The sequence below is a fragment of the Leuciscus leuciscus genome, assembly GCF_965113295.1.
Source record: "Leuciscus leuciscus genome assembly, chromosome: 2".
Taxonomy (NCBI): Eukaryota; Metazoa; Chordata; class Actinopteri; order Cypriniformes; family Leuciscidae; genus Leuciscus; species Leuciscus leuciscus.
In genome coordinates this window covers 53087520-53102506 of record NC_138726.1, presented here as the reverse complement: position 1 = coordinate 53102506, position 14987 = coordinate 53087520, and the positions used below count along the sequence as shown (strand labels likewise).

Here is a 14987-nt window from a genome sequence, read left to right as displayed (position 1 = left end):
TCACTGCATGGCTTTGGCACTCTCATTTAGCAGCAGTATCATTTCCACTGAGAAAACGAGAGAGAGAGAGAGAGCTGAGATGTCTGGGTGGGTTAGTTAGAGTCACTGATGGAGGAAATGACAGGGAGAGGAAGGGCTATAAAGCTGAAAGACAGAGAGCAGGGTGTGCAGTGAATAATATTGGCTGAGAGCGTGCTCTGTATTAGCTGCTGTATAGAAAGGAAGAAAACCGAACACTATCTGTGTACAGTTGACTCAGACAGAAGAACACTTAGCTGAACATGAAACAGAATTTAGAGTGGCCAACCAAAATACTGTAAGAACCAAGGTTGTGGTGAGAGCTGAGATGTCAATACAGCAATGATATTGGTGGTAATTGCTTAACCGTGTTTGTGCTTAACAGCAGAAACCGTGGCAGCAATGTATTATCAGGGATAATAATGAAGAGAACTATATTAACAGTGCTAATGTAGCAACACATTAGCAGTTAAAGAATTTGTTGGATTAGAAGCACCAGTAATACAGGAGAATTGCAGTAGCAGTGCAAACAGTGGCAGCAGTTTTAGCATATTGGTTGTGTTAGTAGTGCTAGCCTTATTAGTTATAAGTAACCTAATATAAAGAACCACATTATGAGTGCAGCAGCATTAGCAGTAACTGTAATTGTTAAATTAGAAAAAGTGCTATTAGCTGTATTACTAGCATTAATCCCTATCAGTCACATTTTTATAAAATTTGATTTACAAATGCATTAGCATCACAATCACAAATAAAAAGATTTCACACTGCTGTTCAAAAGTTTGGGGTCAACAAGTTTTTTTGTTTTTTAAGAAAGAAATTAATACTTGTATTCTGCAAGGATGCATTAAAATGATCAAAAAGTGACAGACTTTTACGCTGTCACAAAAAAAAATATAGTAGTAGAAGTTTATTTATCCTAGTAGGGAAAGGATGTTGCAGCATGCTCACACAGACATTATAAAAAAATAAAAAAATCACAGTTGGCATATACAAACAATAATTTAAATCAAATAAATCTAATTTAGGATAACCAGACCAGTTGACCATCAATCAAAAATCGAATTGCTTGGGGGATGAAAGATAGTTTGGACCTGTTTCTCATTCATTGGGGAACACAGTACCGTCGGCCAGATGGCATTAATTCAAAAGCATAAGATAAGGGATGCCCCTTATTATTCACAACGATGTTCAGCACTCTCTCTTTATATACTCTCAATACTTGTTAACTTAATTCCCAACAGTTTGCTTGTCATTGTTACTACTTTTCTTAGTGATTTCTTCTGAGCTAATATTTGTACTGCATTTTGATCAAATAAATGCACTCTTTCAACAACAACAAAAAAAAAAAACTTGGTGTCTGTTAGTTTCGAATGATATACAGGGGCATAGCTACATAGTGGCCATAGCTGACTTTTCTCCATTAAAAGAACTGTGGCACTGGCACAAAGGCCACATACATATTAAAATAATAATATAAACTAAGTTGTCACTTCAAAACTGTAAAAAAAAAAAATAGCAAGACCAAAGATGCCTATAATAAGTGGACATGGCAACACTGCAAGAGCCGATTGGCGAAGCAGCTTTATGAGCAAAACAAAATAACAATGTAGCGGGTTTAGAGTAACAAAATGACCAAATATATTATACATGGTTACACGCGCTCACTCACAGTACTACTCAAGTATACACATATCCTGTGATAGTATGCATGCAGCCAAAAAGATACGGCACTCCACATGGCACTGCTGACCGTAGAAAATCTCAGTTATGGCGTGTAAAGTGAATGGGTGCTGCTGTAATACAGTGCAATCGCAGTGCAGTTCTAAGTGTCGTGTTCCTGTGCTGTAGAGAACAGAGCAGAACTCAGATAGAGAGAGAGAGAGAGAGAGAGAGAGAGAGACAGAAAGGATGATTTAGGGCTACTGTACTTGTGGTGGAGCTGGGAGGTGTGCAAGTAGAGCTCTTTCCATGTCAGGCAGCACTGGATACAGTCATTCAGAATCTGCTTGCTGGAGATCACGTAACCCTGAAAGATCCTGTCCAGAGAGATCTGCCGACAGCACAGACGGATGATCTCATTACTCATCTGCAACAACAAAAACACACACACTCATTGTACAGATACTGTATTTAAATTAAACACCCAGTGATCCAAGTATGAATCTGTCTTTGTGTCTGTATCTACTGCATGCCTCATAAGTGAGGATTTGCACATGAATGTTTGATGAGAGAACCACATTGACTGTACCAAAGCAAGCACAGACAGGTGTGTGCCGCAATGTGCTCTGCATTCAGGTGTAGATTAACCTTGAGTACAGACTTTTATACGAATCAGACAGGATTTACTCCTGTTAAAACCTTGGCTTTTGTGCCTGGTGTCACTCAGACGTATGCGCCTTACAAAAACAGAGATCGTTGTACAGAAGCGAGCAAAGAAAAAAAGAATGAAGAGAAGGCAACAAAGAGGAGAGAGGAAGAGAGGAGAAGAAAGTGTAATTATGGCTGATGATGTATATAGTGGAGGATGTGAAACGACAGATTCCCATTCATTTTTAGTTTCTTTTGACAGAGGAACCCCATAGAGCACTGAAACGAACATGTGTGTGTGAGAGAGAGAGAGAGAGAGAGAGAGAGAGAGAGAGAGAGAGAGAGAGAGAGAGAGAGAGAGAGAGAGAGAGAGAGAGTAGCTCTACATGTGTACAGTGTATCATTGGAAAAAGGGAAAAAGAATGTGTATATGTGTATGTGGAAAAAAAGAGTTAGAGAAAGTGTGTGTGTGTGTGTGTGTACACACACACACACCATGCTGCAGTAATGTGTACTACACCCTGATTACAGTGCCAGGCAAATTCCTGTTTTAATGAAGGAGGCACAAAACAAGAGGAAATTAAATTGATATGTAAATGACTCAAAATTCTCATTTAAGCAAAAGGTTAAGAGAGCCACAGAATTAAACAGCCTATGAGTTCATATATTTTTTTTCATTCCTCTCTTTACTGAAAGAAAAAAAGAACCTTCTGTAAATGAAGACAACACATGTCCCAACGCCTGCGTCTCAAGAGATTTCTAAGGCCTTGTTCAATCAGAGACGTTTCTTCCATTTCTGTCACAGCGGCTCTTGAAAATCAGCAGAGAAGCGCATCTCAACTTTGGCGAAGAAAAAAAACTAGACGGAGCTGAAAGTAGGGTTAGGTGGACGTAAGAGGTAAGAATAGATGACAAGCGCTGAGCTTTAAGAAACCCTGGCAGATGGTGTTTCATATCAGAAAATAGACGGTGGGAAGCAGACGGCATATAGAGCTGTGAGTCTCATGTACGAAATAACAATGAGCACATCATTCTCAGACTGCCAGCATAATTATCACAAAATTATTCTTTTGAAGGCCTTACGTATTTGAACTCTTTCTTTACCTCTGTATTTTTCTCTTGGTATTAAATGTAACAGCACACGCGAGTCCAAAGTCCATGGCCCCTAGCGCTGGCTGATTGGAAAATGATATTAAATCCGATGTAGGCTCTACCAGCTCGGAGAAATAGGACGGGGGGGAAAACAAACCAAAAACAAATAAAAGAAATGCTGAAGCCCTGAGGGAGAGACAAAGGAAGGCGGTCGTGACGCACACATACAAATACACACACAAACACACACATCGTGACTCAAATGCCCTCTGATTGGAAATTATTAGCTGGAAACCTCTGACTGGAAACTGAATCAAGAAAGCAAGTTCTGCTCCACGTCTTTTCTCTCTACCACCTTCTTTCTTTCCTTCCTCACTGCAAGCGCAATAAAATGTTTCCCTGCTGAAATAATCAGGTTTCCCATGTTATTTTACATCTTGGAGGGGGAGAAACCCTCTAAAGTCTAAAAAAGAGTGCAAATACCAGGGTCCATTTCACCTTCAGTAAACACAGCACAGCTAACACGCTATTGCACGCAGCCAATGACAACAGAGCACTGGGTGGACTTCACAGTCCATTTAGATGTATTTGTATATGGCCGTTGATAGAAATCATCGTTACACTCTGATTTTAGAACAGTTTCCTCAATTTCTTCTGAAATGTTTCATATCGAAATTTGGTCAGGGGTTGTTGATCCCCCATCAGTCCTATAGGAGCGTGGGCCAAATCTGTGAACCAGGTACAAGATCCAAGTCACTGAGTATTAATGGAGCTTAGCGGGTGATTTAAACTCACAGTAAATTCATGGCATGGTGGAACAGCCATGAGAAAAATGGCAACATTATTTCATAGAATAACAATAAAAACATAAAAATGTCCACAGAGAGGGCCTATATCAGTCGCTGGAATCTTTCACTCAGGCAAATAGAAATTCAATTTTCCAGTAGAAAAAAATGCATGTAAACTCATGAAGGCTTTTTTTCCCCATTGCGGGAGAAGAGAACTTTCTTTCACTTCAAAAATCATTATGGCATAACCTAAGCCGTTTTCATAGCACAAGCACTGACCTAAAACAATAGAACTTTCACATCAGATATTCTGTGTATTTGACAAGGTAAGAACAAAGTGCAGAGAGCTCACTTGACTGAACCGCAGGCATTTAGCCTGGGTAGGACTGCATAAAAAATTACAGTGTTGTGGCTGAACTGAAGTACATTTCTGACAGATTAAAAGAAAGGTTTTGGATATTTCTGGGTGGCTATGGGATTCAATTTCCACTGAAAGTATTGCGGTCACAGATGAAAAAATAAGAACACATGTAAAAAATATATTGTGCAAACTGGAAAAAAAAAGGGAAAAAAAGATCAGAATAGCAAATGACATGGTCACGGATCAAATAAGTGTGAATCAAAAAATTAAAAGCGCATTTAAAAAAATAAAAAGAATTAATCAAAAACACATTAAAATTTATATTGCACAAATCTTAGACTTATGTTTATGTGTTCTTAAAAGTTGTTTTCCTTGGTTTTATTACTCTGTACTTTGTGCTCTCTTACATTTTCTGCTCATATTTTATTCTTTTGTAAGCTTGTGCTGTTTTTCTCGTCGCTCTTCTTTTCTAAATGTTGCAGTTTGAGTTTCATGTAAATTAGGGCAGGCTTAAGCACCACCATTGGTCCACTACTTCTTGATTGACAGCTCCTCCTTTAGCCAATCCATCAAAGAGGGGAGTTGACATCACTCCAATGCGACTCATGGCTACTGATGCTCACTCGTACAGTGGAAGATAACCGTCAGCTGACGATTTCTGAGCTGAGGTAAAATCTTTCCGTGGCAGGACAGCATTATATTGTATGTATGTCTGCAACTCGGCCTGTCACCGGTATATACGTCTACCTGGAAATCCTTTTCCAGGTCATTCTAAACCTGTATCTGTAACTTACTGTACTTTCTTCTGCAAAACTTAGAAGATTTAACTGTTTTGTCTATACACTGATAGCCAATGGGGTCCAAAACATCACTGCATATTTTACTGCATAGACAAAAAAGAGAAAATTAAAGGTACACTAAGTAACTTTTGGCCCTTGGTTAAAAAAACAAAACTGCATGCATTTTACAGAAGAACATTGTTTTGGTTGTGCTTCAGCTCTGCGTGACTATGCAGATGAATATGATCATCCAACTTCTCATAAACCATTCACCACTAGGATTAACCAGTTTAGATGGAAAGAATCTCAAGCTGACTAGCTGAAGATGTTACTGTATTATGATTACCCATGGAATGGTCTGAGCTGTCGACACGACAGATCTCGTCACAGTTGTTGTTGTTGGTGCGTCCTAAGATGTGAATAGAGGCCGATCCTTGACGCACATGGCCGGCCACAGGCATTTCACACAAACTGGCTAGATGTTGTTATAGATGTTGTTAAGGCATTGTGCTTTCTGCGTCTTCGTTTGTCTACTGCAGTAGTGATGCGGCTGAACTCAAAGGAGTGCAAGCAGGAAGGCCTCAATACCACTGATGCCACAGGTCTGAAGTACTTAAGTATTTGGGGCTTTATCCTGCCATTTGACACGTGCAATACAACGGAGACAGCGCATATGGAACTAATCAAGTTTGGTAATCTGCCGGCGATAAATGGTCCAGGACTCAGATCCATACAACAGCACCGTGAGGATGACTGCCTTATATACTGCCACTTAGTAGGGGGCGGCAGTGGCTCAGTGGTTCATGTAGATTGTCTACAAACCGGAAGGTTGGTGGTTCAATCCCCGGTTCCACCTGACCAAGTGTCGAGGTGTCCTTGAGCAAGACACCTAACCCCAGCTGCTCCCGACGAGCTGGATCGCCTTGCATGGCTGACACCGCCGTCGGTGTATGAATGAGTGAGTGAATGGGTGAATGTGAGGCAATATTGTAAAGCGCTTTGGTGGCCATTGGGTCTGTGAAAGCGCTATATAAATGCAGTCCATTTACCATTTACCATTTACTTATGTGTCCAGCGAATGCTGTGCGAATGCCTCATCCCACATTCTCTTGGACAGTCGACCGAAGGCAAAACTAGCTTTTGCGATGCGGGCACTGATGTCGTAGCAGAATTTGTCAACGGCCGTCAGCTCTGTCTACCCTGCAGTAATTACCGGTGGATTGGAGTTTAACTTTTTCACCACTTGAAGCATAACTTCTGTCTTCTTTAGACTGGCAGTGAGCCCAAACCTAGAAGCTGCAGTTCGAAAACAGCACAGTACTACAACCAAAGTGAAATTACCCTTCACAATAAATACTGCTTTACAGTGAACTCTGTTAGAGAGCTATATGGCTATTTATCTGTTTAAATTCAAATCCCTCAGTTCTCTCCATCTCCGAAAAACCAAGCCAATGTTGATTCTTGTTTTATTACAAGCTCTGTCAGACTCTCCTCTGTTCAACGTTTTTTTTTTAACCGGGTGGTTCCCCGGAGGTTGGAGATTTAACTGCTCCATGTCAACCTTTCTCGCTAATTGTGACAACTAACCTCTGCCACTCCCACACCATTATGGATATGACGAGACACGCATGGGCGAGTGACTCATGTACGCAATTTCCCACGAAAACCATCCCGACATGTCTAAAACATAAACACTAATAATAGGCTTACCATAGTAAATCAGGGTACAGGGTATATACAGAAATTCTTAAGTTGAATTTAATACCTTTTAATACCTTTTTTAATACCTTCACAATATTTTTTAATACCAGCGCGACTTCAAGATGCAACTGTAGCGGTGTAAAGCAATGAAATATCTTTCCAAAAATAATAAAACATTTCATCACAATTTAATGAGGTGATTATAACTTAACTTCAACCCTGGACTCAAAAACCAACAGAGACAGATAGAGGTTGGTGGCCGATCCTGTCTTGCCCCGTTTTTTTTTTTTTTTTTTTTTTTTTTTTTTTTAAGCTGTGATTTTACCACTTGATTTCATAGCTTTGTAAGATAAAATCCTTCTTTGCTAGACCTGATAATTATTTTGGTCTATAATCATATCAATATCAAAAAGTAGAATAAAAAAGTAGCATTAAAAAGTTTATTTTAACTAAGTCTAACTTTCTACCATAAACTGTACAATTGAATAAAATTAGCTGCCAGATAAAAAATTAGCTATTAGATAACTTGCTTTGCACTTTTTTTTTTCTGGTTTCACCTCACTCCAGTCTAAACTAAATGATTTTTTTTTTTGGGGGTAATGTTTCTACACATTATGATATAAGTAACCTGAAAATACTACGTAGTTTACATGCATGAATACATGAATTGTTTGTTTATGTTACTTAACAGTGCATTAACTAATGTTAACAAATACAACTTTTGATTTCAATAATGTAGGCTACTAGTAAATGGTGAAATTAACATTAAGAAAGATTAATTAATGCTGTAGAAGTGCAGTTTATTAATAGTTAATGTTAATTAATGTAGTTGACTAGAGTTTAATTAATGGAACCATATTGTAAAATGTTACCGAAAATGTTAGAAGAAGATAAGGCAATTTATTTTAGCACAATTCACACCCAATGGTAATTCAAGAAATACATCTCCGAATGCGCCACGTGAAACTTCGGTCTTCCGACCTTTTACCATCGTGTCAATAGATTTTGATTAATTTGAGCGAGAGAGAGCAAGAGTGGAGGGAGTGCGCGCGCGCGACCGGGGCTCTCTCTGTTCTTTCAGTTAATGTCATGCACCCTGTCACGAGCGCAGCAGTCATCTACATTAGGCTACTCACCGATCAAATAAGGCTTTGGCGGGCGCCAAAAAAAATTCAGTGCAGCAGAAACCCCGATGTCTCTAATTACTGAAATAGAAGCGAACTCGCGAACAGGTTTGGCAGCAAGCAGGGATGCAAACACATGTATGGTCAAAAAAGAGAGAGGTTATCGAAGCCCTCGCCCTGCGGCAAATTTCCAGTACTTACATAATTGTGATGAATTTAGTTATTATTTTGCAGTGTAAGATTACAGTTAACACCTTTAAATATTACATAAATGTATTATGTATTTTTATTAAACTTAATGAGTGTATAAATCAGCAGCAAAAAGTAATTCTTGAAAAAATCTGCACAGTAATTTTATAAAATCTAAACATGTTAATAAAAACAAATTAGTACTCTTATAAAATTCAATCAGGCAATCATACATTTCACAATTTTATATTATATATTAATGTCAAGAATTCAGAAGTGTATATATTTATATAGCCTACACTACACAGAAATAATATGCAATTAAATTATGCTTATTTTAAATGTATTGAGCAGGCTAGGTATAAAAACAAGTAATAAAAACTCGGTGAGTGTTTTAGCGCAATTTTCTCACCTCATGGGATCACAACACTAAGAGATAGTAAATCTTTTCCTGGATTTTTTTTTGTGCGTTCCCGAGATTAGACCTTCCTTAACATAATGCCGAAAACCCGAAGTCTCTAGGTGGTCTGGTTGAGGAGTAGATAGAAGTGCAAGATTGGTGCGCACAGACGCACAGAACAGAAATCATGAGTTAACAAGCACAATTTTGTCCGGTGGAAAATTGCGCTAAAAAATATAGGCTTTTAATAATCTTTCAGTGCGCAAAACCATGATAATATGAAACGCTTCAAAACAGAGCGCACAAAGCGCGTATGCACATCGCGGGTGCAGAATGATGTGCTCAAAGCAACATGGAGTCACAGTGTGCAGCGCTGCGCTGAACAAGTGCGCATTTAAAAGTTCACGGCACAAAGCGAAGAAATGTCGAGCGCACAAATCCTAGCGTATATCTGTCCAGCAGTTTATTGATCATTTGTTTCACAGTTTTAAATTCCAGTTATTGTGCGTTTGATGCCGATTCATTGTCCTTGTGATGTGTGTGATCTAACAAGCACACGGTAGTGAGTCGTTTAAAAACAGCAACAAACTCCAACAAAATAAAGTCATTTTATGCAAATCCACAGCCTTTTATCTACAGATCATGCATTATAATGTAAATATATCGGAGAGAGTTTTACCGTGCATCCAACCGGAAGAGGCGCGCGCGCTGTTTGAATACTGAATTGAGTGATTGACAGCCGCAGAGGAGGGAAACCGAGTTTCCGTAAACTTTAATGATGTAAATAGACTTCTGTCCCTCACATTAAGCTATGGAATGACTTCAGATGACTTTGTCACCCAAACTGACGTGAAAAAAAGCGGGAGGCGCCGAAAAGTGCGCTGTTTGCATCCCTGAGCAAGCCAGCCGGGTCCCAAGTTTGTTTCAGCGCGCGCGCGAACGAAAACCACGTCACATGATATCGCTCAGGTTCTACTCGCAACATATAAATAAATCCATGCGAATTTTAGAAGAAAGGCCTGCACTTAACACAAATTGAAACTCATAGGCCTAGCTGGATGGGGGTTTGAAAATTTAATACCTCGACAGATGACGTTTATTACTTTTTAATACTTTTTAATGGCCTTAATTTTGGCTAATTTCATTTACTACCTTTTAATACTTTTTACAACCCCGCGGACACCCTGAGGGTAAGACAAAATTTCATTGTTGGGTGAACTATCCCTTTAAGTTTGAACATAAGGGAAACAAAAGGGGAAAAAAAGATTGTCCAGACTTGAACTCATTAAACATATGCAGGTCAAAGGTGCAAATATGACCTCAGAGAATAAAAGTGGCCCTTTGGAAAACAACTGCTGATTTAATGCGGGCATTTCAGCATGTGCGCACGGTCTCACCCCTCAGGAAACAATTAGACCAAATGTTTTTGTAGCAGTCCGATTTGCCTTGATGTGTTTTCAAAGAAAAGAATGAAAAAGAGAAAAAAAGAAAAATGAAACAGACACACAAAAAAAAGAGAAAAACAAAGTGGCAGTAGTACCATGTGATTCCTGCAGAGGAAGGGTCAGAGCGTAATTACAGAAGGTTAAACGGTTTCCCTGATGCTCTCAAGGAGCCCGGGATGGAAATGAAAAGCAAGTGAACCGATGCGAGCGGGTGGCGTAGAGACGCAAGGCCCCGCTCCTCTGATCTGAAGAACACGTGTTACATGTGCTACGCTACTGCGGCTGATGGCTTATCTATGTGGCGGAGCCCAAAGCAATCCGAACTTTGATGTGCAGGAAGCAGAGGAGGGGGGTGTGGGATCCAGACAGCAGGTACTAATATGACTGTATAGGTCTGTGTGAGTGGATAGAGGGAAAACCTCTGAGCATGAGAGATTAGCTGACTCATACAAAATTATGCATGAAGTGATTGATTTCCAAGACAAAGGGTTATACATAACAATAAAAAGGTGTAGTGGATCAATCTTCATTGTCAGAGCATTGAAAAATCAATTCACTCATGTGATATTATAAAGAGATAACCTAACATATAATGCAGTGTTTCCCAACCCTGTTCCTGGAGGCACATCAGCAGAGCACGTTTTGGATGTCTTCCTTATCTGACCCATTTATTTCTTGTTTTGGAGTCTCTACTAACAAGCTGATGAGTTGAATCAGGTGTGTTTGATTAAGAAGAGTTCAAATATGTTTAGTGTTGGTGTGCCTTCAGGAACAGGATTGGGAAACACTGATATAATGTATTGCTGTTCTCAATCATTTCGCACAGGCGACTTGCATTTGTAGAATGTACATACGAAGTTATGATACTAAATAAAAGGATTACATATTCCATAATATAATAGGATATTTCAGCAATATCACATGAGAAATTGTGAGCTTTTAAACAACAGTTCAATTAGCAAGAGGATAATATCAGAGTAACAGAGTACGTTTTTGAAAATAATTCCATCTTTGAAAATGATTCAAAACGAAGCCACGGCAGAATTAACCCCGGTGTATCTCTGAGCAAACACACAGTAGTAGTGTTCCTGAATGAATCAGGTTCTTGGTAAAATGATGTACCTTGGATAATAGAGCTGTGATCCTGTCACGGGTGTTGTAGTAGCTGGAGTTGACCAATATCACACGAATGAGGTTGAGGATGTGAGCGAGTTTGGGTACAATCTCACGAGGTTTAAGCTGAGCAAGCTCCTCACAAGGCTCTTTCAGTAAGGACAGGAAGGAGACGTTCGACTGAGCCTGCAACGTGCTGTCCTGGAGAACAAAACATAAAACAATGTTACTTCAACAAACAGACAGATAGACCGGCAGACAGACCGACAGACAGACATGGATGGATGGATGGATGGATGGATGGATTTGTTTATTCGGATCCCCATTAGCCACTACCTAGGCTACTCTTCCTGGGGTCCCAACAAGTAAAAATACAAAACTACATTAGACACACTGACAAACAGATGTTAGATAAGGAGAGAACAGACAGACGGTAGAGTGAGAGTGAGAGAGATAGACAAAAGACAGACAGTCAGACAATAGATAAACAGACAGACACCACTTAACACCACCTAAATCAAATCAAATAATTGAGGTTTTAGATTGCACCGATTTTACTCATCTGGGTCAGTTGCAATAACTGCTTAAGGCTGGCCAACACTAAAAGATTTTAAAAAAGATTTTTGTTCCTATAGTAGGTCTATAGTATAGACCTTATGCGCCAGAGAAACGAGGGCGCCGCCATCTTTAGAATATTGTCTTTTAACTTCCGTTTTTGCGGTCGCCCTGTATATTTCTATGGCATTGCTGTTAGGGGTGCAACGGATCAAAAAACTCACGGTTCGGATCGTTTCTCGGATCAGAGTCACGGATCGGATCATTTTTCGGATCAGCAAAATTTTATTTTATTTTTTTATTAACACTTTTAAATTATTAAATTAAAATATATAAAATCAACTTAAAGTGCACAAGGCATAATATCTTCTTTTTAACATAATTAATGAAAAACAACTTAAAGTGCAACATAAAAAGGCATCTCCTTCCTTTAAACATGGACCAATGCTTTATGTGTTTCCACTGTCATATAGGGCTGTCAAAATTGCTCAAAAATGACGTTCGAATATTCCCTCTAAAAAACACATATTCGAATTATTCGAACATCTGGTTGCGCATTTTGTCAATGACGTGCATTAGGCCTATGTCAATAACAGGACAAATTAATACAAAGAGACATAACTACTTGTGTAGTTCGTTTAAGTTTAAACATATTTGACAACGTATTACCTTGCTCGCTCGCACTCGCAGGCACTCTTTCTCTCTCTCTCTCGCCGTCACCCATGCTGCGTTCACACCAAACGCGAATAGAGTGTCTGGCGCGAGTGATTTCAATGTGAAGTCAATGTAAAGACGCGTTTACGCACGTCTGGAGGTTTTGCGGCGCGAATGAGGCGTCACGCTCTCTACGGTTCATAACGCTCGCCATGACCACGCTGTGTGTGGACTGAACATGCGCACAACTTTTTTTTCATCAATCAATCCGCGGATCACGTGAGTGCCGAACCGAAGATATTGATCCGAACGGATCACGGATCAATGATGATCCGTTGCACAACTAATTGCTGTCCAGGAGTAATTCGCTTTTGAAGTGGATTTACTTAACGAAAGTTATCATGAGGACTGTGATGTTTAAAGCAAATGACTTAACAAATGTCAGTCGACCGGGAATATTTTAAAACGAGCCGTTCATTAATAAACACGCAGAATCGCTGTGAAAATACAGACCGGAAGTCAAAAGACAATGAGCGCAGCGCTGAAAAGGGGCGTGGCTACATAAGGTCTATAGTGTGTGGAGTGCCGCGATGTGACCACAACAGCACAACATACACTAACAGATTCCATTCACAAACAACCAGAGTCCCGACTGTGAACACCGGGAATCTAGAGAAATCTCTTGCGGTCAAACGTGACTTTAGAGTAAACAATCATGGCAGACGATGGGCGAGAAGAAATGGCGATAATAGAATTTGGACTGCTTTATACAGAAAATTTGCTTTCGTCTTCCGGCAGCTCACTTTCTGATTTGGTATTGTTCCATGTGACAATCTACAGAGTGTGTGCACGTTTGTCCTCGGGATTCCTCCCACACAACATTTTCAGATCGTAAAAATTTAACATGTTGGATATTTATGATTTGAGATCGGTGAGGCCCCGACATTCTTCCGAGTAGATTCAAACACTCTTAAAACACATCACACCACAGGAAACTTATCTATCAAGAAAATCGGGACTTTACCTAAACTAGTTCTTAAGACACAATTCGAGTACTAATGCACTATTCTAGTACAATTAGTGTGTTCACACTGAAACATTTTTAAAGAAAAAGTGCACTTTAAATATACCCATATGATGCACTTAATTAACCGATAAAACGAAGCGTAGAATGTTGGACACTTCATAGGGAGGGAGCTGTTGAATGACGAAATAATCTTATAAAGTTCTTACACTACACGGTTGAGTACATAGTGCATAAGTATATTGTGTATAAGTGTACATTGCGTCAGTTGGGACACAACTACAGTCTTAACTTATTTGTTATGTTTATGCAACTGGCAACTGAAGTCAATTTGGACAGTTAAGGTCAACTTCAGCGACATCTGAATAAGCTTAAAGGGTTTTACCCAAGTAAAGTGAGTGCCACCATTGACACACAACAGTGGCTGTTACGGGACAGTGATCAAGCACACAGCTGACTCTACAACGTCACTATTACAAGCAGCCATGGGTGCCCCTGAAGGTCAAATAGAGCTGATGTTTAATTATTTCACACTGGTCACATTGATTTTTTTCAGAGGCTTTGGAGATTGTTTAAAATGAAGGATGGCAGTTGCTGCAGCCTTGCAGTTTTGTGCAGAATGAAGCTGGAGGCATGACAATCAGAAAAAGGGACACGTGTCCTCCACACTGATGCAGGACCAGCTTCCTCTATCTAAACCCCAATCCCGAGTCATTATAAGAACAACCATAAACTGATCTAAAATCAGTGTTAAAGGGCAATGAGGGCGCGACACTAAGCGCTGCAGTAGAGCTGACAGACAGGCTCCGTCTCTCGCTGAAATGAGAAGCCGGGCCAACTCTTAATAGTGAAGAGTGAATGTGAGACGGCCTCATTTCCGAGGGGTGAGGAGAAGCCGCTCAGAAGGCGCATATAAATCATCAGCAGCCAGAGAATGTTCTTGTTCAGCCCATTACCCCTCGGCTCAATTCCTGCCGTGTAGCCCGGCACAGTTTTTCACACACTCATGGACACACACACAAGTAGGTAGGTACTGGGCTGTACCTGGATCTGCTTGGCTAGCTCACAGAAGGGTGGGATGTAGGTTGATGTGTAGAGCTGAAGAATGGCCTGTATATGACAGACTCCAGGTTTCTGCAGCTGCTTACTAATGCTGTCCAGATCAGCACAGCGGCTCTTCCAGAAAGAGATCTCCTCCAGCAGGCCTGAGGTGTCTCCCATGTCACTCTCGGATTGAGCGCTGAGCACTGCTTTTATCTGACGTGTCCAGTGGATCATCACCACTGGGGAGAGAGAGATGGAGAGAGAGAGAAAGTTTTGGTTTATAAGGTGCTGCATTATATTTAATCAAACCAGGCAATTAGGTTTGCATGGAATCTCTGGCCAAAGAATTCTGTTGAATTTAAATGCCTATCATTTTCAAATTCTGCGCAC

The 14987-nt window shown here is 40.0% G+C and overlaps 1 protein-coding gene and 1 long non-coding RNA gene across 2 annotated transcripts in view; one reads left to right on the top strand and one right to left on the bottom strand.

Annotated features, from left to right (window-relative positions):
• The window catches only part of LOC309482674, a 460652-nt gene that overhangs the window by 303599 nt on the left and 142066 nt on the right, over positions 1 to 14987 (top strand). The gene's annotated exons all lie outside the window — the stretch shown is intronic.
• Positions 1 to 14987, bottom strand: part of dnah2 (dynein, axonemal, heavy chain 2) — a 170821-nt gene that overhangs the window by 137931 nt on the left and 17903 nt on the right. Inside the window, exons 7-9 of the mRNA XM_082147655.1 lie at positions 14598 to 14836; positions 11330 to 11521; positions 1950 to 2107 (exon numbers count right to left, since the gene is read on the bottom strand). Coding sequence (XP_082003781.1) covers positions 1950 to 2107; positions 11330 to 11521; positions 14598 to 14836 — 589 coding nt within the window. The remainder of the gene's footprint in view (positions 1 to 1949; positions 2108 to 11329; positions 11522 to 14597; positions 14837 to 14987) is intronic.